Source organism: Salmo trutta, chromosome 6 (genome assembly GCF_901001165.1).
Source record: "Salmo trutta chromosome 6, fSalTru1.1, whole genome shotgun sequence".
NCBI classification, from domain to species: domain Eukaryota; kingdom Metazoa; phylum Chordata; class Actinopteri; order Salmoniformes; family Salmonidae; genus Salmo; species Salmo trutta.
In genome coordinates, this window is record NC_042962.1 from 56229008 (window position 1) to 56247574 (window position 18567).

Consider the following 18567-nt stretch of genomic DNA (forward strand, 5'->3'; position numbering starts at 1 on the left):
TCCTCTCTCTCTCCCTGCGTGCCTCCTCTCTCTCTCCCTGCGTGCCTCCTCTCTCTCTCCCTGCGTGCCTCCTCTCTCTCTCCCTGCGTGCCTCCTCTCTCTCTCCCTGCGTGCCTCCTCTCTCTCTCCCTGCGTGCCTCCACCATTCATGGTACATTAACATGGAGGGACAAAGGGGACTGAGAATAACCAAGTCTGCTCTCGTTATCACTATGGTCTTTTCCTTGTCAGCACTTTGAGTGCACGTTAAGACACACACACACACACACATCTTCAAACACACACACCGCAAAAACAGTGAGCCACCCCTCTGCGGTGGAGCCAGGCATTAATCTCTCAGCACCGCTGACAGCTGATGGTTTCCCATGCCCGCCTCTGGCTACACATCTCTGACCACAAAGAGCTTGTAAAGCTGGAACTAGGACCCATTAGGAGAAGAGAGAACAAATGCAGACCAGATGAGGATCCTCATCGGATGTGTCCTCATTCCCCTGGTGATGCCCCAGCCCCATGTTGACAAAAATATATTTTAATGGCAAATATTGCCTGTACCAAAAATTACAAACCCAAGCTTGAGTTTCCTCTCTCTTCCAACTGCTTCTTGGCTCCCCAGCTCCCCATGTCGTCATCATTATGAAGGCTCCTGTACTCGTTACTACCTAATCACTGCGGATTTGAAGGGCCAAGACTCCACTAGAGAGAGGAAGCCCATGGGTCTCTGCTAGGACAGGTCCTCGCTAAGGATGCAGCTCACCACAGAGCCAATCAGTGGCTATGGGCGTGGCTTAGTTGCCTAGAAGTTAAGGTTAGTGTTGGTTATAGGGGTGGAGCTTAGGTCCTTCCAGAGGATCCATTCTAATGCCACGGTGGTGGTGCACCTTGCCAACAGAGGGAGCTTCCCTGTAAATTGCTTCCAGTGTGTCAGAATGTGCTCTGGGTTGTTCGTAAACTCAGAGTGTTTCGCTCTCGGGAGCGTTCAGATTGTACACCGGACGCCCTGGCCGAGGAGAAAGGTTGATCCGAGCGTTCTGTAGCTGGCTAGCTACTTCCAGACATAAATGAGAGAACACCTCACTGACCATTTTACTCACCCTAGCAGAGCTGGTTAGGCTGTTTTCATGTTATCCAGAGTGTTGGTGACTAACTGTGATTCTGGCAGAATTTAGTTATGTTTTTTTGCCAACGTTTACTGACACCGGTAATATTCAACAGGTGTTGCGTGTTTGTAAATTCATCAGTTTTTAATCTGCTCTAGCCAGAGTGAATTTACGAACGCACCCTTAGTCTCTCTCGCCTCCAGTCTGGTTTGCATAGCCACAAAGTCAGATTCCACAGCCACATTCTGCCTTCCAAATGACCTCATTACTTTCTTAAAGAGACACCGCACACTTTGATAAAATATATTGCTTCTTCTATGCAAATGTTGATGAGTACAATAAAATATGTTCTAACAGTTGCCAATAAAATAAGTCCTAAATAGAAAGGATTGTTTATCATCTGTAGCCCCGTAATATCAGCTAAAACAAGCTCAATAACTCCCTGCACGCACACACTCCTGTTGAATAATATGCATTCACCTGTATTGTGACCAGACCTAGGCTACATCTTGATTTACCCGGTTTATCAATGCAGATTTACCATTCAAATAAATGACCATTATGTTGTTTGGTACTTAGACTAGTAAAAACAAAGTCAATCTGATTGCATAATAGTAGCTGAGTTTATCTGTCTGGATCAAGTGCCATTCTGGGAATTTGGCTAATAGGCCTTCTTTCTGTTGTTGTTGTGGTATCGTTTTAGTATCGAGTGTGGTGATACTAGCCAGCCTGTTATGTAATGGCCCTGAACCCCACTAAGACATACAGCTGAAACCGCTTCCTCGCCTGTTCATCCATTGGTGTCGGACGATATTCTATACTGACGCCACTGGGTGAGGAGGGCATTTTGCTTCGTTTAGAATGTTGGTTCAGCGTAACAACACTCATATTACAGAGTAGTATGTGACGTCAAACAGCCAGTCTATGCGTGATGTGGTATGTTCTGATCAATATGCTATGAAGGGTTCAACAGTGGGTCAACTTACTAGGTTCTGTGGAGGTGGGCTTGGGCCTCCTCAGCCTGAGATGGAGGGAGAGACACTTGGTTGGAGGTCTCCTCTCTCTGTCTGTGGGGTTAGCCCGGAGGGGAGGCCTGCTAAAGGAAAACCGCTTCTCCTGTGTGGCCTGGGTCACTGAAGCCACAGCGGAGAGGGGGTGTCTCGGGGACGCTGTGGATGCACCTCTGGCCCCTGACGTCAAGGGGCGGTCGGGAGGGTCGTCACTATCTGGGCTCTGGCTTCGGTGGCCTGCTGGGACTGGGACACTTCCCCTGGGGCCCGTCCCTGGTGAACCACTAGTCCTCTTGATCTGGTTCTGCAGTGATCCTGAGCTCCCCTTCCTCTCCTTCTGAAAGCACACCAGGTAGGACTACTAGTCACAGGGGTTAACCTAACAGAAATTCCCCTAGAAAGGATTACGATCAACTAGAAAAAGAAAAAAGAAATCCTAAAAGAAAACATATGAGCCTGCATATGCCCCTACACTAACCAGCTTGTTCTCATATAATTCCCTACAGTTTGTTTTCAACGGCCACACTTTACAAGACTCAATACTATTCTATAGACCAAGCTACCCTGGGGTGTTATCCTGTAGCAAGATATGGAGCTACCAACTCAGCTGAATTAGGACTATCTGTATAGGGTGGAAGTTAATCAACTTGTCTGGTCATTGTTGTCATTTCACTGTGAGGAATAGACCTAGCAACACTGAGTTAGCCAACACTAACAAACAATGCCTGAAAAAGCTAGCCAACGCTCAACCTAGCTAGCTAACAAGTATGGTTACGACCAATAACTATGCACCAGACTAGTAAGTATAAGCAATTGTTTTCTACTAGACATCTTTATGTGAGTCCTGAGGCCAGTCAACTGTATGTGTCCCAAATGGCATCCTATTAACTATAGTGCACTATCTAGGGAATAGGGTCCCACTTGAGACAACCATAATGCTACCTCTGTGTTTTGTGGAGGAGATCCATTCATCCCAGTGTCACGTCTCCTCCATGTTGAGTCTCCCGGGGAGACAGAGCGCCTGTCGTCCGTCTTTGAGGAAGTGTCCATCTCTCTTTCTGGAGACGGTTCTGATGCAGAATCCTGCTCCGACTCCACTGGGCTGCATCTCACAGACATTTGGGAATCTTCTGGGGAAGATGTAAAACAGTAAAGGAATAATAAAATATATGCCATTTAGCAGACACTTTTACCCAAAGTGACTTTGATAAAAGTTTTTGTATGGGTGGCCCCAGCGGGAACCGAAACAACGAAATAAGCTAGTAAAACACAACAGTTCCATTTTCACCCTTGTTGAAGAGACAGTAGCCTGGGTGTCTACATGTATGACATGACAGCGAGCACACAGCTAAATGTGACGTCTCCTGAACGAGAAATAGTTAAAAGAAAAGCAGCCTAACGGCAAGAGAATGTTTACTGCAGGCATTTTTAACAAGGACATAAAGTTAAGCATTTGTTTATCCAACCAGGAAAATGGTCAGGCTTGCCAACACAATATAGAAGAAGAGGGAAACGCAGGGGGAGGTTTGGTTAGACACAGCAACACCTGCTAAATGTTAACCCCACTGCTCCATGAAACACCAACAAAACACTTAACGAGGAAAACTCCTGATTACACAAGTATGTTGGAACCTTAATTGGTTAGGCCTATGTAGATATAAGCAGCCTCTAACTGCTGTGGATCTACAGCCTAGACTGAGCACCAAGATTAAAGACATGTTTTTAGACAAATAATACATTTTCACAAAAATAGCGTAGCATCCACAAGTGTAGATTGTCTTCATCAGGCCTCCCTAAGCTGAGCACATTGTCTAGGGATTGTTTTGGACTGTGTGAGAAAGATCGAACGGTAGGCTAGGATTTCACCTCAATGAACTCTCTCTCTGTGTGTGTGTGTGTGTGTGTGTGTGTGTGTGTGTGTGTGTGTGTGTGTGTGTGTGTGTGAGAGAGAGAGAGAGAGAGAGACACTAACCACTGAACTCTGCACGTTGCGTCTTGAGCAGTGGCGATACACACCCCGTCTCTTGATTCTTGTCCCGGCACAGTGTGTCTGATGCCCTCTTAGGGCGCCATCTAGTGGAGGACAATGGTACAGTCAGTTCAAATGATTCCATGCATAGATTTCTATGGTCGGTGTCACTTCTAGTTCTGACAGAGTGACAGACACCAAGTGTGAACCGAACAAGCAGAATCACACGTGAATTCACATTTAAAATATCAACTACGTTCTAATTCCTAGACTTAAAGTTATCCGTTTTTCAAGATCTATTACGTTGTAATTTTATTTACATTTATCCATATCGACTTACAGGAGCAATTAGGGTTAGGTGCCTTGCTCAAGGGCAGATTTTTCGCCTAGTCGGCTCGGGGATTCGAACCAGAAATCTTTCGGTTACTTGCCCAACGCTCTTAACCGGTAGGCTACGTGCCGCCCTGATGACATACCCATTTTTGAAGCAGGGAGGAGAGGCTGCTGGGAGTCTTTGTTGAGCTTTGTGTGTTGATGATGTCACAGGGCTTGATTGGATGTGAGGTGGCTTCTTATGAGTCAGAGACTCTGTCTGCTTCCTAGGTGTTCCATTGACTGCTAGCTGACAGCGAGGGGATGATCTCCACAGTGTGCTGGGCATGTGGGTCTCTCTCCATTTGCTGTGGTCTGGGGAATTCCCTCTCTGGCTGGCAACTGGACGGTGTTCTGGGGTCTGAGCTGGTCTCTGGAAGCCTGTTGACTGGCTGGAGTTCCAAAGTCTCAGCAATGTCTATCTAACATCTCAGGAACTACATCAATACCATATACAGTTGAAGTGGGAAGTTTACATACACTTAGGTTGGAGTAATTAAAACTCGTTTTTCAACCACTCAACAAATTTCTTCTTAACAAACTATAGTTTTGGCAAGTCGGTAAGAATTTTTCCCAAAATTGTTTACAGACATATTATTTAACTTATAATTCACTGTATCACAATTCCAGTGGGTCAGATGTTTACATACACTAAGTTGACCGTGCCGTTAAACAGCTTGGAAAACTCCAGAAAATGATGTCATGGCTTTAGAAGCTTCTAATAGGCTAATTGACATAATTTGAGTCAATTGGAGGTGTACCCGTGGATGTATTTCAAGGCCTACCTTCAAACTCAGTGCCTCTTTGCTTGACATCATGGGAAAATCAAAATAAATCAGCCAAGACCTCAGAAAAAAAATTGTAGACCTCCACAAGTCTGGTTCATCCTTGGGAGCAATTTCCAAACGCCTGAAGGTACCACATTCATCTGTACAAACAATAGTACGCAAGTATAAACACCATGGGACCACGCAGCCGTCATACCGCTCAGGAAGGAGATGCATTCTGTCTCCTAGAGATGAACTTGCTTTGGTGGGAAAAGTGCAAATCAATCCCTGAACAACAGCAAAGGACTGTGTGAAGATGCTGGAGGAAACGGGTACAAAAGTATCTATATCCACAGTAAAACGAGTCCTATAATCGACATAACCTGAAAGGCCGCTCAGCAATGAAGAAGCAACTGCTCCAAATCCGCCATAAAAAAGCCAGGCTACAGTTTGCAACTGCACATGGGGACAAAGGTCGTACTTTTTGGAGAAAGGTCCTCTGGTCTGATGAAACAAAAATAGAACTGTTTGGACATAATGACCATCGTTATGTTAGGATGAAAAAGGGGGAGGCTTGCAAGCCGAAGAACACCATCCCAAACCTGAAGCACGTGGGTGGCAGCATCATGTTCTGGGGGTGCTTTGCTGCAGGAGGGACTAGGCACTTCACAAAATAGATGGCATCATGAGGCAGGAAAATTATGTGGATATATTGAAGCAACATCAAGACATCAGTCAGGAGGTTAGAGCTTGGTCGCAAATGGGTCTTCCAAATGGACAATGACCCCAAGCATACTTCCAAAGTTGTGGCAAAATGGCTTAAGGACAACAAAGTCAAGGTATTGGAGTGGCCATCACAAAGCCCTGACCTCAATCGCATAGAACATTTGTGGGAATAACTGAAAAAGCATGTGCGAGCAAGGAGGCCTACAAACCGGACTCAGTTACACCAACTCTGTCAGGAAGAATGGGACAAAATTCAAAAGACTTATTGTGGGAAGCTTGTGGAAGGCTACCCAAAACGTTTGACCCAAGTTAAACAATTTAAAGGCAATGCTACCAAATACTAATTGAGTGTATGTAAACTTCTGACCCACTGGGTATGTGCTGAAATAAATAAAAGCTGAAGTAAATCATTCTCTACTATTATTCTGACATTTCACATTCTTAAAATAAAGTGGTGATCCTAACTGACCTAAGACAGGGAATTTTTACTAGAATTAAATGTCAGGAATTGTGAAAAACTGAGTTTAAATGTATTTGGCTATGGTGCACGTAAACTTCCTACTTCAACTGTAACGGTAATATCATCTGTGTAATATAACCTGCACTTTTTTTGTCATCATGATTTCCAGCTATACACACTGTACTAGACATTTTGACCAGGTACATTTAACTGGTTGAAGAGCACCATCTACTGAAAATAGTAAGCACTGCAGATATCCATGACCACTGCATCCTGGCAACAAAAATAACCAACAAAAACCAGGCACGAGGCGAAAGCACAGAAAAGTGGTGGAGAGTGTGTCATGGTTGACACGTTACACTCCCAACGAGGTCAAGAGGTAAGTCAAGTAAGTCATCGAGGAGAGATAATTGACATTCTTAATCCAGCAGCACTGTCCAAATAAGCTCTGGTCCAGTGCGTCACGTCACTTGTTGATGCTGTTCATTATTCTCAGCAGCATGAATGCTATGGACCAGAGCTATGTACAGATAATCTCTATACATACCTCTGTTTCCCTGCTCTGGAGATGTGTCCATTCAGAGAGCTATCCTGTTCAGGCCTTTTTCCATTTGAAGAGCCATTGCACCAGCTTGTCTGAAATGACACACAGTGTTGTTTCAGCTTAACTATTAACCCATAGGCTACATAGTACATTGACCTACAGCTTTTAAAGTGTCTTGAGAGTGATAGGTTTAAAATAGTCTGGGGTTGGGTCGCAAATGGCACCCTATTCCAGAGGAGGCTGGTTGGAGGCACTATAGGAGGATGGGCTCCTTGCAATGGCTGGAATGGAATTAATAGAACCAAGTCAAATGTGGTTTTCATATGTTTGATACCGTTCCATTAATTCCATTCCAGCCATTAAAATTAGCCCATCCTCCTACAGCTCCTCCCACCAGCCTCCTCTGCCATTGTCCCTGTTGTGCACTAGCCACCATGTGGGTTTTGGTCAAAAGTAGTGCATTGATTATATAGGAAATAGGGTGCCATTTCAAAATCAAATCAAATTGTATTAGTCACATGCGCCGAATACAACAGGTGTAGACCTTACAGTGAAATGCTTATTTACAAGCCCATAACCAACAATGCAGTTTAAAAAATATGAATAAGAAATAAAAAGGAACAAGTAATTAAAGAGCAGCAATAAAATAACAATAGTGAGACTATATACAGGGTACAGAGTCAATGTGCGGGGGCACCGGTTAGTCAAGGTAATTGAGGTAATATGTACATGTAGGTAGAGTTATTTGGGCAGCACTTTGGGAGGTTTCATTAGCATGACTTATGTAGTGTTTTATTAAGAACACCTAATATTGAGTTGCACCCTCTTTTTGCCCTCAGAACAGCCTCAATTCGTTGAGGCATGGACCCTACAAGGTGTCAAAAGTGTTCCACAGGGGTGCTGGCCCATGTTGTCTCAAGGCTTAAAAATCCTTCTTTACCCTGTCTCCTCCCTTTCATCTACACTGAAGTGGATTTAACAAGTGACATCAATAAGGGATTATAGCTTCCAACTGGAGTCACACAGTCTGTCATGGAAAGAGCAGGTGTTCCTAATGTTTTGTACACCCAGTGTATACCTTCTAGCTATGCCGATCTCACTTATCACCATGAGCAAATATAAGCACAACATTCATTCACAAATAATGAGTCACCGTGTGAAAATGCAGTTCATTGGGGTTATGTCCACTTCAAATGGAAATTATATGGGATACCTCGAATGGGCTGGAGGTATCCTGGAGACGTGAGAGAGGGGACTGCATGTGCATGTTGTCAGCTTCGGTTGGCTGTTTTCTCTTGGGGATTTTGAAGGGAACTGCCATCTGAAATGAAGAATTACTGTATTACGGAGGTGCCACTTACGCTGACCTGCTTGTAGCTAACTATGCTGTAGCTCTGGTCCAGGCCGTTAGTGCGCATCCGTCCACTAACGTTACTGGACCAGATCTAACTATTTTCCAACACCTCCTAATCAAGTTCGCCTGAACAACAATGCACAGGTTATGTTCAGAAAGACGTGACACAGTTAGGTAGCTATCTAGTAAGCAGCTACCTGTAATATGAAAAGCCTTTGGTTAGCCAACATAGTTAGCTAACAAGCCAACTTACTTAACTGTCAATGGTGCTGAATCAGACGGAAAGATGGCTAAAGAACGAAAACAAGAATCATTGTAAAGACGCCATTACGTTGTCATTTGCAACCAATTAAATGGTATCATATTGGCTAGCAAGCAAGGGATGACCGCTTCTAGTAAAATGCTACATCAATCTAGCAGCAGGAAGCCATCAACAACAGAGGCGCCTCTAGCGTTAACAGGAAGTTGTTGAAAGCATTTTCACGCGCAACCTGTTTGCACTCTTAAAGGCCAAAACAGGTCTGGTAGGTTTATTACTAGACCTAAAATTGGTGTGTCATGTGAAGGCAAAGGCAATTAAGCCACAAAATCATTATTTATGGATCAGCTCTGTTGATACATAAGAGGTGTATGAATTGCAAATGGGTACATTGCACAATCAAATATACTAGTAGTGGGACGGCGTAATTCTACGGTTGCGCAGTGCAAGACTTCCGTATCTAGCTATCTACTGTAAATAACGTTACAACAAATAACTTTCTATCACATTTAGTAACTACTAGACAATTTAGCACCTAGAATGTGTCGTATACGAAAGGCCAAGAAGAAATTGATAACATTTGGATGTATTTGTGCGATCAACCGTTGGTGTTGAACTAACCACGTACCATTAGCTACCAGTTAAACAGACGCTGTTGCTAGCAGCTAGCTAGCATAGTGTTAGATCTAGGCTAGCTAGCTAATTGTCAAAATCATTAGGCCTGCTTTTGTTTTCATCTGATATGGATTTGAGAAACTAGCTAAGTTCTTCCACTAATCTCATTGCAACTCCTCTCCAAGTCTCCGACCACTACCTTGTATCCTTTTCCCTCTCGCTCTCATCAAAAACTTCTCACTCTGCCCCTACTCGGATGGTATTGCGCCGTCCCAACCTTCGCTCTCTCTCTCCTGCTACTCTCTCCTCTTCCATCCTATCATCTCTTCCCTCTGCTCAAACCTTCTCCAACCTATCTCCTGATTTTGCCTCCTCAACCCTCCTCTCCTCCCTCTCTGCATCCTTTGATTTTCTCTGTCCCCTATCCTCCAGGCCGGCTCGGTCCTCCCCTCCTGCTCCGTGGCTCGACGACTCACTGCGAGCTCACAGAACAGGGCTCCGGGCAGCCGAGCGGAAATGGAGGAAAACTCGCCTCCCTGCGGACCTGGCATCCTTTCACTCCCTCCTCTCTACATTTTCCTCTTCTGTCTCTGCTGCTAAAGCCACTTTCTACCACTCTAAATTCCAAGCATCTGCCTCTAACCCTAGGAAGCTCTTTGCTACCTTCTCCTCCCTCCTGAATCCTCCTCCCCCTCCCCCCCCCCCCTCCTCCCTCACTGCGGATGACTTCGTCAACCATTTTGAAAAGAAGGTTGACGACATCCGATCCTCGTTTGCTAAGTCAAGCGACACCGCTGGTCCTGCTCACACTGCCCTACCCTGTGCTTTGACCTCTTTCTCCCCTCTCTCTCCAGATGAAATCTCGCGTCTTGTGACGGCCGGCCGCCCAACAACCTGCCCACTTGACCCTATCCCCTCCTCTCTTCTCCAGACCATTTCCGGAGACCTTCTCCCCTACCTCACCTCGCTCATCAACTCATCCTTGACCGCTGGCTACGTCCCTTCCGTCTTCAAGAGAGCGAGAGTTGCACCCCTTCTGAAAAAACCTACACTCGATCCCTCCGATGTCAACAACTACAGACCAGTATCCCTTCTTTCTTTTCTCTCCAAAACTCTTGAACGTGCCGTCCTTGGCCAGCTCTCCTGCTATCTCTCTCAGAACGACCTTCTTGATCCTAATCAGTCAGGTTTCAAGACTGGGCATTCAACTGAGACTGCTCTTCTCTGTGTCACGGAGGCTCTCCGCACTGCTAAAGCTAACTCTCTCTCCTCTGCTCTCATCCTTCTAGACCTATCTGCTGCCTTTGATACTGTGAACCATCAGATCCTCCTCTCCACCCTCTCCGAGCTGGGCATCTCCGGCGCGGCCCACGCTTGGATTGCGTCCTACCTGACAGGTCGCTCCTACCAGGTGGCGTGGCGAGAAGCTGTCTCCGCACCACGTGCTCTCACCACTGGTGTCCCCCAGGGCTCTGTTCTAGGCCCTCTCCTATTCTCGCTATACACCAAGTCACTTGGCTCTGTCATATCCTCACACGGTCTCTCCTATCATTGCTATGCAGACGACACACAATTAATCTTCTCCTTTCCCCCTTCTGACAACCAGGTGGCGAATCGCATCTCTGCATGTCTGGCAGACATATCAGTGTGGATGATGGATCACCACCTCAAGCTGAACCTCGGCAAGACGGAGCTGCTCTTCCTCCCGGGGAAGGACTGCCCGTTCCATGATCTCGCCATCACGGTTGACAACTCCCTTGTGTCCTCCTCCCAGAGTGCTAAGAACCTTGGCGTGATCCTGGACAACACCCTGTCGTTCTCCACTAACATCAAGGCGGTGACCCGATCCTGTAGGTTCATGCTCTACAACATTCGCAGAGTACGACCCTGCCTCACACAGGAAGCGGCGCAGGTCCTAATCCAGGCACTTGTCATCTCCCGTCTGGATTACTGCAACTCGCTGTTGGCTGGGCTCCCTGCCTGTGCCATCAAACCCCTACAACTCATCCAGAACGCCGCAGCCCGTCTGGTGTTCAACCTTCCCAAGTTCTCTCACGTCACCCCGCTCCTCCGCTCTCTCCACTGGCTTCCAGTTGAAGCTCGCATCCGCTACAAGACCATGGTGCTTGCCTACGGAGCTGTGAGGGGAACGGCACCTCCGTACCTTCAGGCTCTGATCAGGCCCTACACCCAAACAAGGGCACTGCGTTCATCCACCTCTGGCCTGCTCGCCTCCCTACCTCTGAGGAAGCACAGTTCCCGCTCAGCCCAGTCAAAACTGTTCGCCGCTCTGGCACCCCAATGGTGGAACAATCTCCCTCACGATGCCAGGACAGCGGAGTCAATCACCACCTTCCGGAGACACCTGAAACCCCACCTCTTTAAGGAATACCTGGGATAGGATAAAGTAATCCTTCTAACCCCCCCTTTAAAGGATTTAGATGCACTATTGTAAAGTGTTTGTTCAACTGGATATTATAGGTGAATGCACCAATTTGTAAGTCGCTCTGGATAAGAGCGTCTGCTAAATGACTTAAATGTAAATGTAAATGTAAATGTAACTTCATCAAATATTTGGCAGCCATCAAATTCATATTTTTTTGCTTTCAAATAACTTAAAATATTATTTCGTTTTCTGAGAGGTATTCAAAATATATTCAAATATTATTTCGTTTTCTGAGACGTGTATTTGAATATCAAAGAAAATATATATTTTTAAAACTCTAGTGAAAAGTTGGTATTTTCAAATAAACTACAAATACAACTATTTCCTGCCCAGTTCTGGACAGAATGCGAGCTTCCCCTTAATCCCACTTTATCCCTCTTCCTACTTATGTAAATAATACCTATGGTAAAAACGTTTTTCACATTTTCTTTATAGATAGTTTTTTTAATCATGGTTTACACCCTGCTGTATCCAGTGCATATGACAATCTTTGATTTGATTGGATTTGGCACTTCAACAAACTTCAACAAATAAAGCAAAAGGAGCACTCTGTTTCTGCATAGATGTTTAGAAGAAGTGCAATATCATTCCTTGAGCAATACATATGTAGCAAACATGAGTCTGGCTCAAGTTCTGGTGATGTGAGAGCCCTCCTTTTGGTCTAATGGTAAAGACATTGGAGACCAGGATTCAGATCCCTCCTGCGACACATACACTGTATCATAGGAATCAAGTAAGCTACAGTACATGCATCTGAAAATGGCATTGTTCCATTGTTAATTCATTTGTTGGTGCCACACTTTTTGAACTCCCACCTTCGTTATTTATTGTTTCATATAAGTATTTTAAAGTATTTAGCACTAGAGCTCTGGCATTGCATTCCGTCATTCTTCATGCACCCCCACATACTGTACAAAGGTCACACAAGTGTCAATCAGACACACATGTTACACATCCATAATCAGGGGTTAGATCATGTGGTTAGCACTTGCACAGTGTGTTCAGTCAGACGTCTGCCTTAGGAGGAAGTAAGTTCTGTCTCAAATATCACAGCTCTGAGGATATTACATATTGTTGCCCTTGTGTTCTGTTAGATCTTTACTTTTTATGTGGATTGACTTGTTCATTTAACGTATTAAGTGAAGTGTTTCATGGATTCTTCTGTTCTTAGGTGTCTTAAAACTGTTGGAGCTGAGGCTTTGACAGACACACTGGTGGACCTTGGACACAATAACTATAAATTGTACTTTTCCACCCACTAGTGCAGAAAATACATACTGGTACATACAGCGGTAGCCACAGCCTCCACTGGCCGTATTCTGTGTGAGTTCTCATGGTACTTATTTCCATGATACATTATGTTAAAACCGACATATTTATTCCTAACAGAATTTAGAGTGGTCATACAGAACGTAACAGAAGATGATTGTGGAGAGTACTACTGTGCAATGAAAGAAAAACAACAGTTCCTGTTCAACAATGGCAACAGACTCATCACCATTAATAAGCGCACAAAGTATTCAATGATAACATTATGTCTGTAATATATTTTTAATAGGCCCTTTTTCATGTTTATAATGCACACAAACCAGCAAGGACTGCAGTCAGAGTGCAGTATAACTGCAGTATGCTGCAAATACTGTGTCCAAAATAACACAGTTTTTTTTACTGCAGTAGTTTTGTAGAGTAACTGCAGTTAGAGTGCATTATATTCTGCAATTACTGGGTCTGAAATACCACAGAGGACTGCAGTTACTACAGTTTCAAAAGTGCAATCTTTTTTTGTAAGGGTTGATGATGCGGCGACATAAATGTTATAACACATTGAAATTGTAGTGACAAGAAATTGTATACATTGAGAAAAACGTGTACACTATAGTAGAGGCAGGTGGTTTTCACTCATTTCCATATTGTTTTTCAGTATGGCGCGATAGAGCAAGAGGACCAAGGCCTGACTACATAGCCTCAACTATTTACTCCAGAGTCCAGTTTTCAAATCCTGAACTCACAACTACTACTTAATAAGGTGCCACATCTGTATCTACCCTTCCTCTTCAAATCATACCTGGGCTAATGCTAGTCGGGGTCCCAGTCTCTTTAGCTATCGTTCTACTCCTTGCCTGGGTACCAGTCTCTTTAGCTATCATTCTACTCCTTACCTGGGTACCAGTCTCTTTAGCTATCGTTCTACTCCTTGCCTGGGTACCAGTCTCTTTAGCTATCATTCTACTCCTTGCCTGGGTACCAGTCTCTTTAGCTATCATTCTACTCCTTACCTGGGTACCAGTCTCTAACTATGATTCTACTCCTTGCCTGGGTACCAGTCTCTAACTATGATTCTACTCCTTGCCTGGGTACCAGTCTCTTTAGCTATCATTCTACTCCTTGCCTGGGTACCAGTCTCTTTAGCTATCATTCTACTCCTTACCTGGGTACCAGTCTCTAACTATGATTCTACTCCTTGCCTGGGTACCAGTCTCTTTAGCTATCATTCTACTCCTTGCCTGGGTACTAGTCTCTTTAGCTATCATTCTACTCCTTGCCTGGGTACCAGTCTCTTTAGCTATCATTCTACTCCTTGCCTGGGTACTAGTCTCTTTAGCTATCATTCTACTCCTTGCCTGGGTACTAGTCTCTTTAGCTATCATTCTACTCCTTGCCTGGGTACTAGTCTCTTTAGCTATCATTCTACTCCTTGCCTGGGTACCAGTCTCTTTAGCTATCATTCTACTCCTTACCTGGGTACCAGTCTCTAACTATGATTCTACTCCTTGCCTGGGTACCAGTCTCTAACTATGATTCTACTCCTTACCTGGGTCCTCCGGTGCGCCTCCACGGCCCAGTGTGCCCTGTACCTGCTCTGCGCACCCAGTCTCCTGTGCGTCTCCCCAGTCTGGTGAGACCGGTTCCAGCTCCCCGTAGGAAGCCTCCAGTAATGATCAACGGTCCGAAGCCTCCAGCGATGATCCATGGCCCGGAGCCTGTAGGGATGATCCATGGCATGAAGCCTCCAGTGATGATCCATGGCCCGGAGCCTGTAGGGATGATCCATGGCACGAAGCCTCCAGTGATAACCCATGGCCCGGAGCCTCCAGTGATGATCCATGGCACAAAGCCTCCAGTGATGATCCATGGCGCGGAACCAGTAGTGATAATCCATGGCACGGAGACTGCAGCGAAAGTTCCCAGTCCGGAACCTACAGAGACGCTCTCCAGTCCGGAACCTACAGCGACGCTCTCCAGTCCGGAGCCTCCAGCAACGCTCCTCAGCCCGGGGCAGCCTCTATGGGGGTGCCACAGCGTTCAATTCTCGGGCCGACTCTTTTCTCTGTATAAATCAATAATGTCGCTCTTGCTGCTGGTGATTCTCTGATCCACCTCTACGCAGATGACACCATTCTGTATAGTTCTGGCCCTTCTTTGGACACTGTGTTAACTAACCTCAAGACGAGCTTCAATGCCATACATCACTCCTTCCGTGGCCTCCAACTGCTCTTAAATGCAAGTAAAACTAAATGCATGCTCTTCAACCGATCGCTGCCCACACCCGCCCGCCCGTCTAGTGTCACTACTCTGGACGGTTCTGACTTAGAATATGTGGACAACTACAAAAACCTAGGTGTCTGGTTAGACTGTAAACTCTCCTTCCAGACTCACATTAAGCATCTCCAATCCAAAATTAAATCTAGAATCGGCTTCCTATTTCGCAACAAAGCATCCTTCACTCATGCTGCCAAACATACCCTCGTAAAACTGACCATCCTACCGATCCTTGACTTACAAAATAGCCTCCAACACTCTATTCATCAAATTGGTTGTAGTCTATCACAGTGCCATCCATTTTGTCACCAAAGCCCCATATACTACCCACCACTGCAACCTGTATGCTCTCGTTGGCTGGCCCTCGCTTCATATTCGTTGCCAAACCCACTGGCTCCAGGTCATCTATAAGTCTTTGCTAGGTAAAGCCCCGCCTTATCTCAGCTCACTGGTCACCATAGCAGCACCCACCCGTAGCACTCGCTCCAGCAGGTATATTTCACTGGTCACCCCAAAGCCAATTCCTCCTTTGGCCACCTTTCCTTCCAATTCTCTGCTGCCAATGACTGGAACGAATTGCAAAAAAATCACTAAAGCTGGAATTTTATATCTCCCTCACTAACTTTAAGCACCAACTGTCAGAGCAGCTTACTGATCATTGTACCTTTACACAGCCCATCTGTAAATAGCCCACCCAACTACCTCATCACCATATTGTTATTTTTTTTTTTCTCCTTTGGACCCCAGTATCTCTACTTGCACATTCATCATCTGCACATCTATCACTCCAGTATTTAATTGCTAAATTGTAATTATTTTGCCTCTATGGCCTATTTATTGCCTTACCTCCCTAATCTTACTACATTTGCACACACTGTATATAGATTTTTTCTATTGTGTTATTGACTGTACATTTGTTTATCCTATGTGTAACTCTGTGTTGTTTGTGTCGCACTGCTTTGCTTTATCTTGGCCAGGTCGCAGTTGTAAATGAGAACTTGTCCTCAACTGGCCTACCTGGTTAAATAAAGGTGTGGGGGGAAAAACAAGACCCAAGTTAGCTTTGCAGAAGTGTTAGATCTAGGCTAGCTACCAAATTATCAATCATTAGGCCTGTTTTTATTTTAAATTGGATATGTAAATTAGCTACTTGAGCAAATAACAGTAAGTTAGCTAGCATTGGCTAACTTAGTTAACCGGCCACCTGAACTTATCTATAAGAACATAACTATGTAGAATTCTAAATTGTCAGGAGCTAGCTAGTTGAAGTAGCCTAAACGTGGTCAATTATCTAGCTAGCTACTAGTTCATATGGCTGTGACAAGCCTGACCTTGGCCTGTTAGCCAAAGATGGATCATAGCTAACTGGTAAACTGTGGGGTGTTGGGTTGAGCGTGCAGATTGACACAGACAGGGAGGCTTTAGTCTGCAAAAACAACTTTACTATGACAGAAAATGAACATAACAAAGAAAATCACTGAGGTTTGGCTCGGTCCTTCTTCTCTCCTTTCGCTTGGTGTTGGTCTCTCCCTGTTCTCTCTCCTGGTGTGCCACCGTGCTCCTTTTATTTGGCCTCCACGGCTGGTTGGCACTTTCCTCTAATTACCTCCACCTGCCCAGCTCTCGTATTCCCATCAGAGGGAGCCAACGTCGCCTCACATACCTCCCCTCTATTACCATCCCCCGGGGTAGACCTCCTGGGATACCACATAACCAAACATTAACGTTAATCATTAGCTAAGTTGCCAACCCAACCAAGGCACATGCTTTGAGTGTTGTGTGTGTAACCTTTTATTTAACTAGGCAAGTCAGTTAAGAACAAATTCTTATTTACAATGATAGCCTACACCGGCCACACCCGGACGACGCTGGGCCAATAGTGCGCCGCCCTATGGGCCTCCCAATCACGGCCAGTTGCGATACAGCTTGGATTCAAACCAGGGTGTCTGTAGTGACGCCTCTAGCACTGAGATGCAGTGCCTTAGACCACTGCGCCACTCAGGAGCCCCTCCCACGACATTAGTCCCATCAACAAATGTAGCTAGGTAGCCTAACGTTCAATATGTATCAAGTAGGCCTATCTAGGTAGTGAGGAAGGTCCCTGTTATCTCTAATAAGGTGGATAGGCCTGTACTACAGAGACCTTATCGTTCGTTACCTGCACTCACATGTTAGCCTTGCTAGTTAATGCATACTGTAGACGACATTGTTGCTTTACACATACTTTTACATATGGATGCAGTCTAGTCTGAAGGCATTTCAAGTAAAGTAACAGTTCCTTGGGCAGATTAAAAACTAGGCCTATCAGTTCCTTAGGCAGATTAAAAACTAGGCCTATCAGTTCCTTAGGCAGATTAAAAACTAGGCCTATCAGTTCCTTAGGCAGATTAAAAACTAGGCCTATCAGTTCCTTAGGCAGATTAAAAACTAGGCCTATGTAAAATGCGTAATGGGGAGGAACATCACATCTGTTGCAACATGTCCTTTAGGTTGACTCTACCCCTTTGGAATGCACCCACCTGTCAGTGCCAATATGGGCCATTCACATCACTATTATGATTGGTTGCTCAGCCTTTCTTTCATATCCAGCCAGGCCACTGTGTTTATAACCCTGCTAGTCTCGTTCCTAACCATAACATGCTCTATCACTACTCCACAGATGCTGGTTGCCGGTTTGTGTGATCTTGTTGATGGAACTCCAAGGTATTAATATCAGTTATGTTGTTGTTTGTTCTTATTCTACATGTGCAATATGCCATATTGATGTCAGTGTCAGATGGATTCATTGGAGGCTCATTTTCTCTGTTTTGTAGTCTCTTCACAGGAGAGAGTTGAAGGTTTTACAAGAGGGGAGGTTATTTTACCATGTAGGTAGAATGCAATACCTGCTGAAGAGGTCACCATATTTTGGCGATATAAGGATGACCGTAATGTTTACAATATTGTCAGTGGAAAAGCAGACATGACAGACCAAGACTGTCAGTTCAGAAACAGAACCAGGACTTTCCCTGAGGAATGGTCAAACGGCAACTTCTCTCTCCTACTGACTGATCGCAAGGACTCTGATAGTGGGAGTTATTCATGTTTCATACCAACAAAGGACATTCATCATCAAGTGGAACTTTCTGTTCAAGGTTTCCATTACAACGAAGTGTAACAGACAATTCAAAGAGAATGGTCATGATTCAGCCTTTGCTTGTCTAAACAGTATTGGACTTTCCATTAACAGTTTTAAGAAGTTGTATTCTTAAAATATTTTTAAGAAGTTGTTTTCTTAAAAAATACATATTTGTATTTTTTAGGGATCTCCATTAGCTACTGCAAAGGCAGCAGCTACGCTTTGTTAGAGGTTCACCTAGGGGTCATGATTGGGGCTGTACCAAATGATTGATGTATTAGAATAATTGA

At 44.9% G+C, this 18567-nt stretch overlaps 1 protein-coding gene and 2 long non-coding RNA genes across 9 annotated transcripts in view; 2 read left to right on the forward strand and 1 right to left on the reverse strand.

Moving 5' to 3' along the window:
• Positions 1–8757, reverse strand: part of LOC115196359 (sentrin-specific protease 7) — a 27943-nt gene extending 19186 nt beyond the window's left edge. The window contains exons 1-7 of one of the 7 annotated variants that reach the window (XM_029757125.1): positions 8558–8757; positions 8159–8266; positions 6949–7037; positions 4553–4840; positions 4080–4180; positions 3050–3237; positions 2084–2444 (exon numbers count right to left, since the gene is read on the reverse strand). In XM_029757125.1, coding sequence (XP_029612985.1) covers positions 2084–2444; positions 3050–3237; positions 4080–4180; positions 4553–4840; positions 6949–7037; positions 8159–8266 — 1135 coding nt within the window. In that variant the 5' untranslated portion in view covers positions 8558–8757. Of the gene's footprint in view, positions 1–2083; positions 2445–3049; positions 3238–4079; positions 4181–4552; positions 4841–6948; positions 7038–8158; positions 8267–8552 lie in introns of those variants that run through there. The other 6 variants (XM_029757127.1, XM_029757126.1, XM_029757128.1 and 3 more) reach the window with 6 other exon arrangements.
• Positions 8758–11754: 2997 nt separating this feature from the next.
• LOC115196361 (uncharacterized) lies at positions 11755–13667 on the forward strand. The gene is made up of 3 exons (XR_003878838.1): positions 11755–12352; positions 12791–12942; positions 13541–13667. It is a non-coding gene; the product is annotated as an uncharacterized LOC115196361 (long non-coding RNA).
• Positions 13668–17117: 3450 nt separating this feature from the next.
• On the forward strand, positions 17118–18005 carry LOC115196364 (uncharacterized). Its single transcript, XR_003878843.1, has 2 exons — positions 17118–17862; positions 17973–18005. It is a non-coding gene; the product is annotated as an uncharacterized LOC115196364 (long non-coding RNA).
• The last annotated feature ends 562 nt before the right edge of the window (positions 18006–18567 follow it).